Below are 14,555 nucleotides of genomic sequence, written 5' to 3' on the forward strand. Positions count from 1 at the left end.
ATTATTCTGTGATGACATACAATATAAACTGTCCCAGTTGACCCCACTACCACCAACCGCTACTCAAACCTACCTGGAGGATGCAGCTGAGCCCATAGACCACTGGCCGGTGCTGGGGGCACAGCAGTAAGTCACTGAAAGGGCTGGGAGGAGGATTCCCTGCAGCTGGCTGAGGGGTGGGAGTTGAAGGAAGAGGATTCCCTGTCTGGGCAGACAGGATGTGGGGTGGGTGCCCACCAGCACCATCCAGCTGCATAGCAAGCCTGCGGGTGCAGAAGTAGGCCAGACGTCTGGACAGGTATGCTGACTGCACAAACTCTCCAGAGTACTGTAGGGAAAAGGGAGGAGGGAAACGTCCTCATTACAAGCAACACAACAGAAACCCTGTCTTGTACAGACAGTATCTTTTTACAGAGAGCTCCTTAGCATCAGTGATTACCCACTGGCTCCTCATCATCAGAAAAAAACCTTTAAATGCTCTACAGCAATGACTTCATGCATAAAAATGTACCCACACCCAGCGTTCCCAAGGCTTCAAAGGTCTGCCTAGAATCTGTTGCAACAGAAAGAAAGAAAAGCAGTTTCCAGATGCGACATGGGCAGGGATTAGCAAATCCAGTGCAGGGAAACAGGGTAAAGGAGGAGGAAGCATAAGAGAGCAGAACTAAAACAATATCCTTCCCTGAGCTAAGAAGGATGCTCAGAGGGAAACTCTCTAGTGGTCTTGGTACAAAAGAGGTCATCATCCCTTAGGCAATAGGAAGGGACTGACAACAGCAGAAGTCAGTGCTCTCCTGAAGCAAGCCAGGTACATATTTCTCACCCGCAGCAGCAGGGGTAGGAGCATTTTCAGAAATTCATCTTCTCCTGACCGTATTTTCTCAAAGCACTCCAGGACCCACGTCAGGAATTCATGCCGGTCCAGCATGCCATCCTGCACACAGATAAAGGCAGAGCAAACAGACAAAAGCTGAAGCAACATCCACTAAGGAAAGGCAGAGCAGCGGCAGCTGCTTGCTTTCTGACAGTGGAAATAACTCCAGAAGTTTGCAGAGTTCTGTACTATCCCTGTTCTATTACTAAGCTCAAAACTGTATCCAGCCCTAGCAGTCTATTCACAGAAAAATAATATACTGCAAAAATAAATCATTTTGCATCCACTTCCTCTAGCCCTGCACTGCTACACAACCACCCAGCAGCCCTCTCCAGTCCCCCACCTGGAACATGAACATAGCAAGTTTCTCATTGTAGTCCCACTGCTTCAAAGCTTGTTCCACCTCCTGGGGCATTGGTCCCGACGGTGAACCACAGCCTTGCCCTGGGAGCTGTCTGTAGAACTCCGCAATTTTCTGCAGCTGCTCTGACAGGTACTTGGTTATGATCTGTGTCCATTCTGGAGAAGAGGAAAAAGGTTAGCAACAAGTGCTGTGGTAAACAAAGGCAGGAAAGAACCAGGCCAGTGTGCAGGTGGAAACTCTAAAAAGTTCAGGAAAAGGCAGAAAGACAATGAAAGAAAAATAAGTTCCCCAATGTCAGCTTTGCTTGTGGCCTGGGGGTGGTAGGGAGGAAGAGGCATCCACAGAAGTAGGGAACAAGGGCGGCAGGGTTACTTTGTACAACAAAAGTTGGGAAGAAAGATTCTTCAACTGCAGTTGCTGTGAATCAGCCTGTGGAGAGAAGAGGCTTTCCAGCAGGGAGCAGTGTTAGGCCAGCTTGGTTTATCATCTTCCATAATCTGACAGACAGCAGAAACACTGGAAATACTTAAACTCTGAACTCACTCTAAATCTCTTTCAGACTTAGCAGTATAAAGACATGATCAATGATTTTTTTAAAAAATTGTTTTTCCTAAAATCTAACTGTATAAGAGACAAACTCCATACACAAAATGACAGCAGGATTATACTCCTCTGGGACAATGCAGATGGCAAAACCCAAGGCAAAATATGCAAGAATGTGAAACAAACAACACTGACAGGGTCAGCAGTAGGACAAACAAATACTCAAAGGAACAGGAAAGTAAATGGAATAAATATATCTAACAAACCAATCAACCTTAGAAATAGAGCTAAGAAGCCTGTGTAATTTTTATGCCAAAGATAAACAAGAAGAAAAAAAAAAGATATCCATGGACTGCAGCTGCTAGTACTGCTTTTCAAAGGAGTGTGGTCAGGTCCTGTAGGCACAGCCATACAAACCAGAAAACAGCAAGGGGAGCTCCCCTGGACCCCGGTAATCTGGAGGAGGCCAGGATGCAAAGGATGTTACATATGGGATCCAGTAGGGCTTAATGTAACTGGCAACACAAACAGGGAATAATATACTGGAATTCTCTGGGAAATGTACTTACTCACTTGAGAATCAGCTAATCAGTGATCACTAAATTACATTTACATTCTTCATAGGGTAAGAAAAGAAACAGGTTATACTGAAGAGGAGCACGGAAGACCTTAATAGGGAAAAAGAAGAGACAGACTCTCAGGAAGTATTTGTGGCTGCTAAGACTTATTTTTCAACAGCATACTCTCATAGGTGGGCCCTGTTGTTTTAGACAGTTACGCACATCAGAGCACTTATCAGCAGGAACAAAGTTTATATGGATTTCCAGGCTACCTCTTACTATTCAAGAGCAGGCTGAGAAGGAAGCATCTGGGTTGGATAAAACCAGTGCTCCACACAAAGTGCTTACCAATGAAGGGATCAATGACATGACGCTTTTTCACCTTGGTTTCCGTGATGGCAGCATAATAGGCACAAGTCATTTTGATGAGCCAGGCTGCTCTCATTACTGGAACAGTGTATTTCGCCAAATAACCAAAGACTTCTTCCTTCTTGCTAAAGATGGGCACCTGTAACAGAATTGAGAGGGAGAATTGCAACCAATGGCTTACGTGGGAACTATTCCAAAGCAACTACACATGCTGTAGGCACTGCAAGCTGTGAAAAAGGTAAAAAGGGAAAAGGTACTGTGTTGCTCCATATCTCAAAACACCTTTTGCAAGAATTCATGTCTGGTCAGAAAGCAACAGTACCACAGCTGCATTTCAGTATCAACAGAAACAACAAATTGAAAGAAGACAGAAAATAAACTTATATCACTGTAAATCCGCAACCTGAATCCTGCAAACAGCTTTGAGGATATCCTCCAGAGAGGATATAAACAACTACAAAAGGTACAGACTAAGGACTGAGTCAGAAACACAGAGTATCTTACTGTACAAACTGAAGATAGGACCCTTCATTTCACAAACAAAGAAGAGTGGTTACAAAAAGTCTTGTAATATCACGAGCAGCCAACAGAAGACTGTGAGAAACAGGCAACTGAGTACCATAGTACGAAGAATTAATTAATCCAAGATTCAAAATTAAAGAACATGGGAGGATACCAGTGAAATCATCAGACTGCAGATCTATAAACCAGGAAGCAATAACACATCACAGGAAAAAGTACAGCTGTGGGGCTCATTTCCACAGGATACTACAGAGAGCAAAAGTATGCGTGTGTTCATAGAGGAATGAGACAAATTCACAGAGAACAGGTCCATTTGGTAGGTATCTCAAAGTCCCTGAACTACCGACAGTTCAATCACTTACTTGCTATGTTTCTTACATTCTTCCCAATTACTCTCCAATACTTCAAAGACACAAAGACACCGACCAGTTGGCTACCGACAGTCACTGCTTTCTTGTCTAATTTCATGAAAACTGATGGAGCCTACTGCAGGAAACTGGGGAAGGCCTTGAAAGGTTCAAGCTTTCACAATGTCTTCAGGAAACCGACATCCAACACGCAGAGAAGGACACAAGGACTAAGTTTATAAAGAGACAGATTCGGGGAAAATCAGATTACTTTATTTTCCCCAAAAGTGAGTCAGAACACTATGGACCAGGCAAACTCCAGCTTATAAACTATGTGCTCTGCTACCATTTCGCAACTGGGAGTTACGTTTCTCCACAATGCCTACTAGATTGCCGAGTTCCTTGTTTACAGGCCCACCCTGACAGAGAGTTAGTTCCCCTTGTTATTGGGCCCAATAAAATGGCAGAGTAAGACCCTTCTTTCTTCTTTCATACACTACAGAATTCAATGCTACCAGGGAAATATGTAACCCCAGTCCCCAGGGCGCAGAAATGCTCTATCCTGGCTGAGACCAGGCTATAACACGCACATTCTTCTCAGCTTAAAACCAGAAATACGTCACTGCAACAGAAGTCTGGGAAGGCACTCAGCTGATTATTTCCAGTAATTCTCACTATGACTTTTCAAGAACTTAAAAAAACCTCCACAATAGGAATGCTCCTAATCTAAACAACAGACCAAAGGCTACAGTGGCAGCTCTTCCGAAAAACATCTGAACCTTAAAATAAATCAGTCTAAAGCCAAAAGGCAAAGTTGAACACAACCTCCAAACAATGGACGAGAGACCAGCTCTTCGTGTGGGGACAACTACAGCCAGTGCACTACAAATCCTGGATACGTTCTTCAAGCTGAAAGCTTCAGGAGATGTAGAGAGAAGAAACTTCTTCAAATAGTGAAAACCTTCTACTATAGACTTTGGCAACAAGCATAGATTAAATGCTCTGCCCTGTCAGGCAGCCTCTCCTGTAACCTACCTTCTTAGCGAGATGAGTGAGGGGCTTAGTTCCAGCCAGATCTGTGAACCAGTTGTTTATGGCACTCTGAGAACGTGCTGTCACCAGCCAAAAGTTATCCTTCTGATTCACCTGGGGTTTCCGTCTTCCTGTGTCAGGCAGTGTATTGCAACGCAGCTTTTCTGCAATAATACTGCTAAAATTTGAACTGATCTGGAAAAAAAAAAAAAAAAGATAAAAAAGGATCAATTACATTTCTGTGTGCCTAAAATCCCATTTATCATTCCTACCATAAGTCTCACCAGAATCAACTTTTGAAACACAAAATCCTGCCAAAAATTTCCTGTGTTATACTTGCAAAGAGGAATGCTTCTAGACAACTCAATACAGTAAACAAGCAGGGAGTCAAGTTGAGAGGGAACAACTCTTTATAAATACTTGTCAAACCAGACAGAAGGCTTCTCGGACAGACGTCAGCTAAGGAAAACAAATGTACTGTGCTTATTGATTGCCTTCCATCCCAGGTCATTACTAGTCCTCTTGTCAGGGAGGCCAGGAAGTTAACATCTTGATTTTAGAGACTGGAAAAAGGGAGCTGAAGCCTGTTATATAATTCCTGTGTTTAAACTGCCTGATGTTTCAAACATTCTCACTTCTCTTCTACCATGGCCATGATGTAACCAAACCAAATAGAACTTTCCTGCTTCTGGTATCCTAGCCTTCTGCTTTAATTGCAAAATATAAGCTCTAGATGGTGGTTTAACATGGACTGCAGATACAGACCTACCCCTAAGATGTACGAAGGAATAAAAGAACCTGCTCTCTCAGAGATGCGACACAGTTCCAGAAGAATGCAGAGCTTTGGTTCTACAGGGACAGAGGGTTAGGTCCTAAACCCCCTATCCTGAAGGGAAAGGTCTCCTGGTCCTGGACACAGGAAAGGAACCAGACGCAGGACCTGCCCCGACAGGCTCCAAGCCCTGCCGAAGCGCCCACCGTCCGGGTGGCTCTCACCTTCGCTGGGTTGAAATTGACATTTTTGGCGCTGCCGTGCTCGTCCCCGGAGACCGCGGGCTGGTTGTTGAAGCCTTGCTTGACGTTCAGAGCGGTCAGCTCATCCTGCGGGGGAAGGACGGTCAGCAGAGCCCACCAGGGCCCCTCCGCGCCAGACGCCCGCGGCCTCCGTCCCCGAGGCGGCCCGGCCAGCGCGGAGAGCAGGGCACAGCCAGGGCCCGCTGCTCCCGGCCGCCCCCCGGCCCTGGGTGCCGGGCACAGGAACCGCGGGTTCCTCGGACAGATCCCCCCACCCACAACCCGGGGCCCGGCGGGACGGGCCCCTCAGAGCTCCCCACCCGCACCCCGGGGGCTCCCAGCGCACCCCCGGGGCCTCGTCACGGGCCAGCCCCGGCACGGCGGCCCCGCACCCCGGGAACCCCCCACACGCCCGGCCCACGGACCTCCTTCTGCTTGGGGTCCTGCGGGTAAACGTCGGGCGGGCCGAGGCGCGGGCGCTTCAGCGGACGGTGCTCGTAGCTGAGGACGCCAAAGGCCGCCATCCCGGGCCGGCCGGCGGGCAGAGGCGGCCGGGCCACACCAAGGACCGCCGGGGCCGCCCGCGCCTGCGCCCTGCGCCGGGGCCGCCCGAGCGCCGCCGGAGAGGCCCGAGCGACGCGCCGCTGTCACGGGCGCCGCCGAGCGGAGGCGGAAGAGCCCGAAGCCGGAACGAGGAGGAACGAAGAGTGCCGAGCGCCGCCGGGGAGGGCCCGAGTCTGCGCCGAGAGAAGGCGGAAAGTGCCGAAGACGGACGGGGCGGCCCAAGGGGCACGCGGCACCCCCTGGCGGAGGAGCTCCGCCGGCGGCGCGCCGGGCTGAGGTCACGTGACTAACCCCCCCCCCGCCCCGGCACCTTCATCGCTGCCGCCGGGACCTCCCCCAGCCCCCAGCTGCCCGGTTCGCCTCCCCAGCGCTGCACTCACAACTGTCCCCCCTTCACCGCCCCCATCACTGGCCTACACGAACACCCCCCATAAGTGTCCCCAACTCCCTACAACTGCCCCCATGAGCCCCTTTGTGACCGTTTCTCCGCAGCTGCCCCCCGGGACTGCCCCAGTTACTCCCAGTTCCCCCCAGTTCTCAGGGACGCAGCCCAGGACAACTGTGGTCGGGCTGTGGGTTGGGATCCCCGCACCGGTCCTGCTCCTGGGGGGCAGCCCTGCGGGGGTGACCCTGTGGCATGGCGGGGAGAGCTATGGGAACATGGCAGGAGGAATTGGGGGTCCCGGTGGGGCAGGCGGTGGGGGTCTGAGGAGTGAGCTGTGGGGCTTGGGCAGGAAGGGTGGCAGGGCCCCGGTGGGATGAGCCGCGGGGCCCCGGTGTGGTGAGCTGTGGCCCCACTGGAGTGACCCGTGGGGTGCCGCGTGGGGTGGGCCCCTCGGTGGCAGGCGGTGCCGTGGGGCAGGAAGTGGCGCGGGTGCGGAAGCCGGCAGCCCTGCGCGGTGGGCTGTGCACAACAGCTGCTCACACGCGCCCCACGGCTCACCCCGCCATGGCGGTGCCCAGCGCCTTCCTTGTGCCTGTCCTCCTCCTTCTCTGCGGGCTGGGCCCCTGCCTCGCTGCTACCCGCAGCCCTCCAGGTAAGGAGGCACATGGGCCCAAGGGGGAAGAGTGCCCAATGGGTGGTGGGGATGGGTGATGTCGCTCTCTGATAATGGCGGAAAAGGACAGGACGTGGGGCTGCGTGGGCTGGTGAGCCATTGAGTCATGCGCCAGAGACGCCAGGACCCCACGATGCATCCCAGGACACCCAGCGCCTATATGGCCCCTTGCAGTGGGGCTGCTGGGGGAGCCCTGTTTGGTGTCCTTGCTCTCGCCCCGGCACTAGAGCATCACTGGCACCACCAGCACTATGGCTACTGGCCCTGCAGCTCTCCTGGCCGCTTGGCTCTACTGGCCACACGAGTCTCAGCCCTGCAGCTCTGCCGGCCATGGGGCTGCCAGCAACACAGGCAGCGCTGCTGAGATGGACCCTGGCCATGGGGGTCCCTGTGGTGGGGGGTACCCTGGCCATGGGGGTCCCTGCGGTGAGGGGCAGCGGCAGGATGCGACGTGCAGATCCTGTTGACCTCTTGCATCACCTGGCCATGGTGGCAGCCGGCAGATCTGTGCCACCTGCCCTTTCCATCCCAGTCATGTCAGCGGTGCCACACGCAGGCGGGGACAGCGGCTCCTCTTTCTACCCGGCACCATGGCCCCAGCCATTGTTTTCGGAGAAAAAAATCCACTTCTTGGCTGGCTGTCAGTAAACCAGCAGCTTTCCATGGAAATGCAGCCCGTTTATCCCTGGACGTCCCAGGCTGCCAGGAGGGTGCCCTCCCTCTCCACTTGCAGAAACAACCAGAGCGCAACTCCTATTTGCTCCATCGTGTTCCATTACAGCCCAGGAAAGCTCAGCTCTGGCCTTCTCCTGCCCCCATGGTGCTGGCTGATGGTTTTGGACCTCAGAAGGGACCAGATGTCCCATTGCCTGATTTTTAGTGGGAAAAATCCCTTTTTCTCAGAGCCTCCAGGATAGTTCTCAGCCACCAGCAGCCGATTTGGCACTTGCAAGGGCTCTGCGAGGCACCTCAGTCCATCGGAGGGGCTCATTCTTCAGCGAGCCATGCTGCTGGCCACCAGAGCAGACTGTGGCAATAACTGCTGAGGGAACTGGCGTCGCCCTGGTGGCCCCGCTGCCCCCAGCCAGCCCAGGATGTGGCCTCTGGCTGTGTGGGCAGGAACGGAGCTGGCACAGCACAGCGGAAGGATGGGGCAGATGAGCTGGCGTGGGCGCCTGGAGCAGCTGCTCAACCTCCCGGGGTTTGACAGCATTTACGGCAGAGACTAAACCACTGGGGCTTGGCCCCATGCCTCATGGCAGAGGGACTGCAGTGGAAAGCACGTCCCAGCATAGACCTCATCACCCAGACACAGGGACACATGGGCACCTGCAAGCACCCAAAATATTGACAGCAAGATCAGCTTAGCTAGGATGGAGACATCAAGCACAAATCCTGGAAAACCTGTGATTTTTTTATTGGACAAGCAAAATGGGTTGGCAAGGAAGGGTTTCTGTCCTGTCCTACAGTGCCAGGGGCTGCACACAGTGTCTGCAGATGAAGGAATTGGGGTGAAACAGCACATCTAGAGCAAGAGGAGCCAGTGGCATGAATGCAGGAGTGACAGCTGCTTGGCCAGCAGTCCTTTGGAGGCAGATGTAGTGTTGCTGGCAGCCTGGGCATCACCAGCATGGCATGTGTGAATGGGGTGGCGCTAGCGCAGCATTGCAGGCAGGCTGCACCGCAGCTCCGCTAGGAAGAGCCGGGCTTGTTGGGCTCACACGGAGGAAGGTTGACAGGGATGTGCAGGGACTCCTGGCATGTGTCTCCCTGGTGCACTCCTGGGCCTTGGCGCAGCCACCCAATACCATGGTGCCCAGCTGTGTCTGTTCCTCGCAGGCGTGGAGTGTGTCGTCTTCAACGAGGAGTACATGACTTGCAGGTGGGGGAGCAGAGAGACACTCACGGCCAACTACTCCCTCTACTACTGGTAGGTGCCCCTGCCCCACAGCCACCCCACAGCAGAGTGTCCAGCAGTGAGTCCCTGCATGGGAGGTTCCTGCCAGCATTGCTGGTCCCAGCATCAGCATGCTCCTCGTCCCCAAGCCCAGGGTGGGGAGGTTCTGACTCTGTGGCAATTGGGGAGGGAGGTCCCGGGGAGGGTTGGGATGTGAGGGGTCTTGGGGAGCCCCAGTAACCCCTTGCGGCACAGGTACGAGAACAGGTCCCCTGTCGTGGAGTGCAAGCGCTACCTGCAGGACCAGGGCATCAGTGTTGGCTGCCACTTCAACCAGAGTGAGATCATCGAGTTCGAGACTTTCCGCGTCCTCGTAAATGCCAGCCTTGGTGGCAGGACCCTGGACATCCCCAGCGAGCCCATGGAGCTGCAGGACCTGGGTAAGGAGCAGTGGCGGGCACCCACTCTTCTCCTCTTTGAGGCTGCTGCGGGGCAGGAGGGGGTCTGTAGGTCCCCAGGGCTGCCCCATCATGTCCCAGCTGGCGGTGGGGCCACTGGGGCATGGGGGCAGCACTCACTGGGCATCACCTGCAAGCAGTGAAACCAGCGGCACCCGTCAACTTGACCATCTGTAACATGAGCAGCAACCAGCTGCAGCTGACCTGGACCTCCCCATACCCAAAAGCCCAGTGCCTGGAGCACGCCGTCAAGTACAAGAGCAACAAGGACACCAGCTGGACGGTGAGAGCCCCTCAGACATGGCACCCTCACAGTTGTGCCCAAGGATTAGGCGTGCACCAGCCTCCACAGCTGTGCCAGCCCTCATTGCATGGCCCATGTCTCTCTGCAGGAGCACCAGGTGAAAGGTGATGTCTTCTCCTTCCCCAGCGTGGACTACGAGAAGTACTACACCTTCTATGTGCGCAGCAAGATCAACAGCTACTGTGGCAGCACCCAGCTCTGGAGTGAGTGGAGCGTCCCCGTGGTCTGGGGCAGCAACTCCACTAGCAAGGGTGAGTCCTGGGGGCTGCAGCAGGATGGGATAGGCTGGGATGTGATGGGGCTCAGCAGGTGAGAGATGGCCAAGCAAGTGGAAAACTGGCCCAAGGCAGCAGCTGTAGGGGTGAGACCCACCTGGGCACCTGGGGCACAGGCAACAGCACTGGCCCCCGTGTCCTTTGCACTTCTGGAAGCCAAACACCCCCTGCCAGCAGGACCTGCTGACTTTTACCAGGAGTTCTTAACCCTGGAGGGCTGCTATGGCACACCTGGTCACCAGCCAGTTGTGGTGACAGCGTGGCAGGGACTGGTGACAGACCCCTTCTCCAGCCTCTGCTTCCAGCTGACCCCTGCTGTGAACAGTGACATGGCCACCCACAAAGGACCACCAGTGTGCCCACCCCACTGCCATGGTGGTGTGTCGACTGGGGGCCCATGTCACCCCAGTTCTTTCCAGATGTGGTGGAGGAGCAGCTGCACTGGTTCTGGATCCACACGGTCTTGATCCCCATCGCCTCCTGCCTCCTCTTGCTGGTCCTCGTCGTCCTGCTGGTGCGCATGGAAAGGTGAGTGTGGGGGGCTAGTGGGGGACAGCAGCGCTGCGTCTCTTCTCCTCCAACATGTCTCTCCCATGCAGGGTGTGGGTCATCCTCATGCCCCGAATCCCCAACCCCAGCAAGAACTTCGAAAACCTTTTCATCACCCACAACGGCAACTTCCAGGTAAGGCAGCTGTGCGCAGCCCTGCGCAGGCTCGTCCCCTGCCCCGTGGGGTTGGGGCTGTGTTGTGTGGTGGCTCCTCTCACTCTGCTCTGCTCCCCGGAGGAATGGGCCGGAGTCCCCAAAGACATCGTGGAGAGCTTCAAGCCCAACTACAGCGAGAACATCTGCCACGTGTGTGAGCTGCCCCCCAAGGAGAGCTACGAGCCCCTTTGGGAAAGCAGCAACCACCCGCCAGTGACAACCAGCGCCTTGTCTGTCCCCAGTGAGCATAGCCCCTACAAGAACAGCTACACAGGAGTGTGATGCACTCCTGCAACCCCTGCACCCCACCTGCTCTGCACTCCTGCTGCCCTGCAGACCTCACTCCCTGCTCTCCCCTTATCTCCCCCAAATACCCAGGACCTCCAGCCCTGCTCCCTGCCACAGCCACACTCAGCACCCTGCAACTCGGCAGCTGTACTGCACCGCGGGGTGCTGGGTGCACTGCTGGGTGCACTGGCTGCACTGGGTGGTGAATAGGTACACTGCATGGTGCATTGGGTGCAGCGAGTGGCACCCCGAGTGCCCTGTTGCTCTGAGTGCTCTATGTGGTGCATCGGGTGCACTGGGTCACTGCTCTGGGTGTGTTGCAGAACAATGGGCGCGCTGCATGATGTGCCAGCACCTGCCCTGTCCTTGGGGTGTCCAGGAGGGAAGGGTGACATCCCACCACAAGCCCTGTCAGATGCAGGAACCCTTGTAGGGTTGCCGCAGCGGAACAGAGCCATTGGAGGGCTGATGGGCTCCTGTTAGGAAATACAGATAGTCTTAGCCTAAGTTCAAGCCTTAGCTTATAGAACTATTTAGTATACTGTTTCTTATATAACTTGCTTAGAAACTGCTTATAGAGAACTTGTTTATCATAACTCAGCATAAGTAAGCTTTAGGCCACAAGCTGTGAACTTCTGAACTTTCTGCTTTGGTAAGAAGGGCCCCAGAGTCAGTTCAAGCCAGAATATAAGGGAGCTTTTAATCATCATCAGAAGCAGCATCCCTAGAGATAAGCAGTGGAACAGCACGTCTGAAGACAAGAAACAGCAGAATGTGAGAACTTACTAATGTTTTGGGCATTGCCAAGGACTTTTTTCAACTTCCCAGCTGCAGGTGCAAAATAGCAACTGGTGGTCAGCACCTAGATTGAAGTCCAGGCTGGTCAGTCAAAGACAAACAACCACTCTCAGAGATAAGAAACACATAAATCAAGGCATTCAGTGAAGAACAGGGAAGCCCCAGACTCTGATTTTACAACTGGTCTGAATTGATGTGCAAGGGGTGGGAAAATTAGCTGGTAGGGTTAAAATTGACCTGGGTTTTCTTTGCTCAAGGTCCCTGTCCAGAAGCACCCAGCTTGAGCTGCGATATACCGCTGTACCCTTAAAATAAATGACTTAAGAAAAATTTCTGGAATCCATGCCTGAGACTCTGCTTTGGGAAACCTGGGGAAAAGAGACTTCCTCAACAGCTCACACTGCTCTCCCATGGAGCTCTGTGCTGGGCTGCTGGAGGCACACCAAGCCCCCTTCCCTGCTCCAAGGTGCCCAAAAGGACACCCAGGGATGTGTCCCACAAGGTGACAGCCTAGGGATCCGGCCCCAGCTGATGTCAATCCCAGCTGTAGCCAAGCAGGCAGGAGCCACTGGCCAGTGACAGGGACACCAGGGCTGGGGAACAAACACCAAGGGCCAGAGGGGCCAAGCCACCATGTCATCCCCAGCCCCGAGGGCTGCTGCCCCGGAGGCACCAGGCCAGCCTGGCTGTCCCCCCGGGGCCTCACTGCTCCTTCGCCTGCAATAAAACTTTGCTGTGCTGGGGGTCAGCCGGGCCCCCTCGCAGGCCCTGGAGGAAGTGGTGGCAGAGCCACCCCACTGACCTCCGACCTTACCAGTGCTGCAGGGCACGGTTCGGCCCCACTGTTCCCACAGTCCCAGACCCGCCATCCCCACCGTCCTGGGCTCACGGCAGCAGCATGTTCATCCACATCAAGCACGGGGGTGAGTCCCCTCCCGGCCATCCTGTGGGTTGCTGCTCCCCAGGCACGGGGGGACACATGCCACGGTCTTGCTGGGCTCAGCCTCTGTGGCCGCTGTCGGGGCCGCCAGTTGCCCTCAGCCATGGCCGCTCTCCCTGCAGATGACCAGTGCCTTCTGGCCAACACGGACTGTGCCGTCCTGCGGCTGCTCTCCTATGTGAGGAGGATGGTGGGGATCCCCGACACCGGTGAGTCCTGGCTGTGGGGCTGCAGCTCCCTCAGCCTCGGCAGAAGCACCAGCGTCTCATCCTGTCTCCATTGGGGTGCTGCGCAGGCCCCTTGTGATGTGGGCACAGCGGTGAGGTGGGGGGCCCCCGGCTCACCATGCCAGCAGCCCACACACCTCCCCCCGGGCTTTTCCAGACGTCATCGACCTGTGTGACGAGCTGGGCACCCCCAAGATGCTGTTCCAGGTGACCAGCCTGAGCGAGAGGGCCAGTGACTTTCTCCAGCCACATGGCACCTACTATCTGTGCAGGGTGGAGTTTAAAGTGCCTGGTAGGTGTCCAGGCAAGCGGAGCCCCCCGGTCCCTGGAGGTCCCGGCAGTGCCCAGGGCAGTGGGCACAGCAGGCTGGAGTGACCACAGGGCCATCCCACAGGGAGCGAGGAAGACCGCACGACCTGGTCCTTCACGCCCCTCCTGAAGAACCCCAGCTCAGCGCTGACAGGTGGGTGACGGGACGGGATGGGGAGCAGCTGGCAGGTGGGCACAAGCGTGGGGACCCGGCACGGGGGCCAGGGGCTGCCACGGAGTCCCCAGCCCCATCTCCGGTGCAGAGGGCCTGCGGCTGCAGGGCGAGCGCCGACAGAGGAGGGCAGCTGGCACCCGTAGGATGGCAGAGGACAGGAGGACGCCTGACACGGAGACACTGACCTCCACGGTGCAAAGCCAGGCAGAGGTAAGAGGCTGCCAGTGGCCCCCAGGGCAGCGGGCGCGGGCTCGCTTACCTTCACCAAGGCCACCTCTGCTCTGGGGACCGGGGGACACTGTCAGCCACAGGCCAGCCCTGCCCAGGGGACCATCTCACCCCTGTGGCCTCCAGCACCACATGGGCAGGAGCTGCCCCGTCCCCATGCCTGCTGTCCTCACGCCCTGTCTCCCTTGTACCCCGCTGTCCTGTCCTCATGCCTGATGTCCCTGTGCCCCATCACTCTCATGCCGCACTGCCCTGTCTCCATGCCTGTTGTCCCCAGATGTCATTATCCTTATAGCCCACTGCCCTGTCACCATGCCTGCTGTCCCCATGCCTGTCACCTTCATACCCTACTGCCCTGCCCTCCACCACCTTCAAGCTCCATCCCTGTGAGCACATCCTTGTGCCCCGTTGTCTCCACACCCCTCCAGCCCCCAGCACCCTGCCTCTCCGCACAGGGGAAGGCATCGGGGCGAGACCGGAGCAGAGCAGGGACAGAGGGGGCCCGGCGCAAGGTGGCTTCACCCGCCAGAGCACGGCAGGGGCTGGGCCAGCAGGACACGCAGCGCTGAGGCTCAATAAAGGCTGGGGCCGTCCCCATGGCACCGCCCGGGCTGTGACCATCACTGGGGACGGGCAGGGCTCGGGTGCGGCGGGTGGCCGCCGAGGGAGGGGACGAGGACAGGGGCGACACGGGGACGCTGCGC

The 14,555-nt window shown here is 55.7% G+C and overlaps 3 protein-coding genes across 5 annotated transcripts in view; 2 read left to right on the forward strand and 1 right to left on the reverse strand.

Annotated features, from left to right (window-relative positions):
• Positions 1-6,235, reverse strand: part of MED12 (mediator complex subunit 12) — a 36,237-nt gene extending 30,002 nt beyond the window's left edge. For both annotated transcript variants that reach the window (XM_065643226.1, XM_065643225.1), the window contains exons 1-7: positions 6,051-6,235; positions 5,608-5,712; positions 4,615-4,806; positions 2,690-2,849; positions 1,218-1,393; positions 824-934; positions 74-328 (exon numbers count right to left, since the gene is read on the reverse strand). In XM_065643226.1, the coding sequence (XP_065499298.1) occupies positions 74-328; positions 824-934; positions 1,218-1,393; positions 2,690-2,849; positions 4,615-4,806; positions 5,608-5,712; positions 6,051-6,149 (1,098 nt within the window). In that variant the 5' untranslated portion in view covers positions 6,150-6,235. The remainder of the gene's footprint in view (positions 1-73; positions 329-823; positions 935-1,217; positions 1,394-2,689; positions 2,850-4,614; positions 4,807-5,607; positions 5,713-6,050) is intronic.
• Positions 6,236-7,084: 849 nt separating this feature from the next.
• Positions 7,085-12,266, forward strand: IL2RG (interleukin 2 receptor subunit gamma). 2 transcript variants are annotated; one of them, XM_065643420.1, is made up of 8 exons: positions 7,085-7,226; positions 9,087-9,177; positions 9,400-9,584; positions 9,740-9,885; positions 9,995-10,157; positions 10,601-10,709; positions 10,781-10,865; positions 10,968-12,266. In XM_065643420.1, exons 1-8 carry the CDS (start codon positions 7,139-7,141, stop codon positions 11,166-11,168), a joined length of 1,068 nt encoding a protein of 355 aa, XP_065499492.1. In that variant the 5' UTR covers positions 7,085-7,138; the 3' UTR covers positions 11,169-12,266. The 2 variants fall into 2 exon arrangements, with proteins under 2 accessions (XP_065499492.1, XP_065499493.1); XM_065643421.1 differs by having other exon boundaries at positions 9,743-9,885.
• A 604-nt stretch (positions 12,267-12,870) lies between these two features.
• C12HXorf65 (chromosome 12 CXorf65 homolog) lies at positions 12,871-14,420 on the forward strand. Its single transcript, XM_065643688.1, has 6 exons — positions 12,871-12,895; positions 13,035-13,121; positions 13,297-13,431; positions 13,534-13,602; positions 13,712-13,833; positions 14,307-14,420. Exons 1-6 carry the CDS (start codon positions 12,871-12,873, stop codon positions 14,418-14,420), a joined length of 552 nt encoding a protein of 183 aa, XP_065499760.1.
• The last annotated feature ends 135 nt before the right edge of the window (positions 14,421-14,555 follow it).

The sequence above is a fragment of the Caloenas nicobarica genome, chromosome 12 (genome assembly GCF_036013445.1).
Source record: "Caloenas nicobarica isolate bCalNic1 chromosome 12, bCalNic1.hap1, whole genome shotgun sequence".
Classification (NCBI taxonomy): domain Eukaryota; kingdom Metazoa; phylum Chordata; class Aves; order Columbiformes; family Columbidae; genus Caloenas; species Caloenas nicobarica.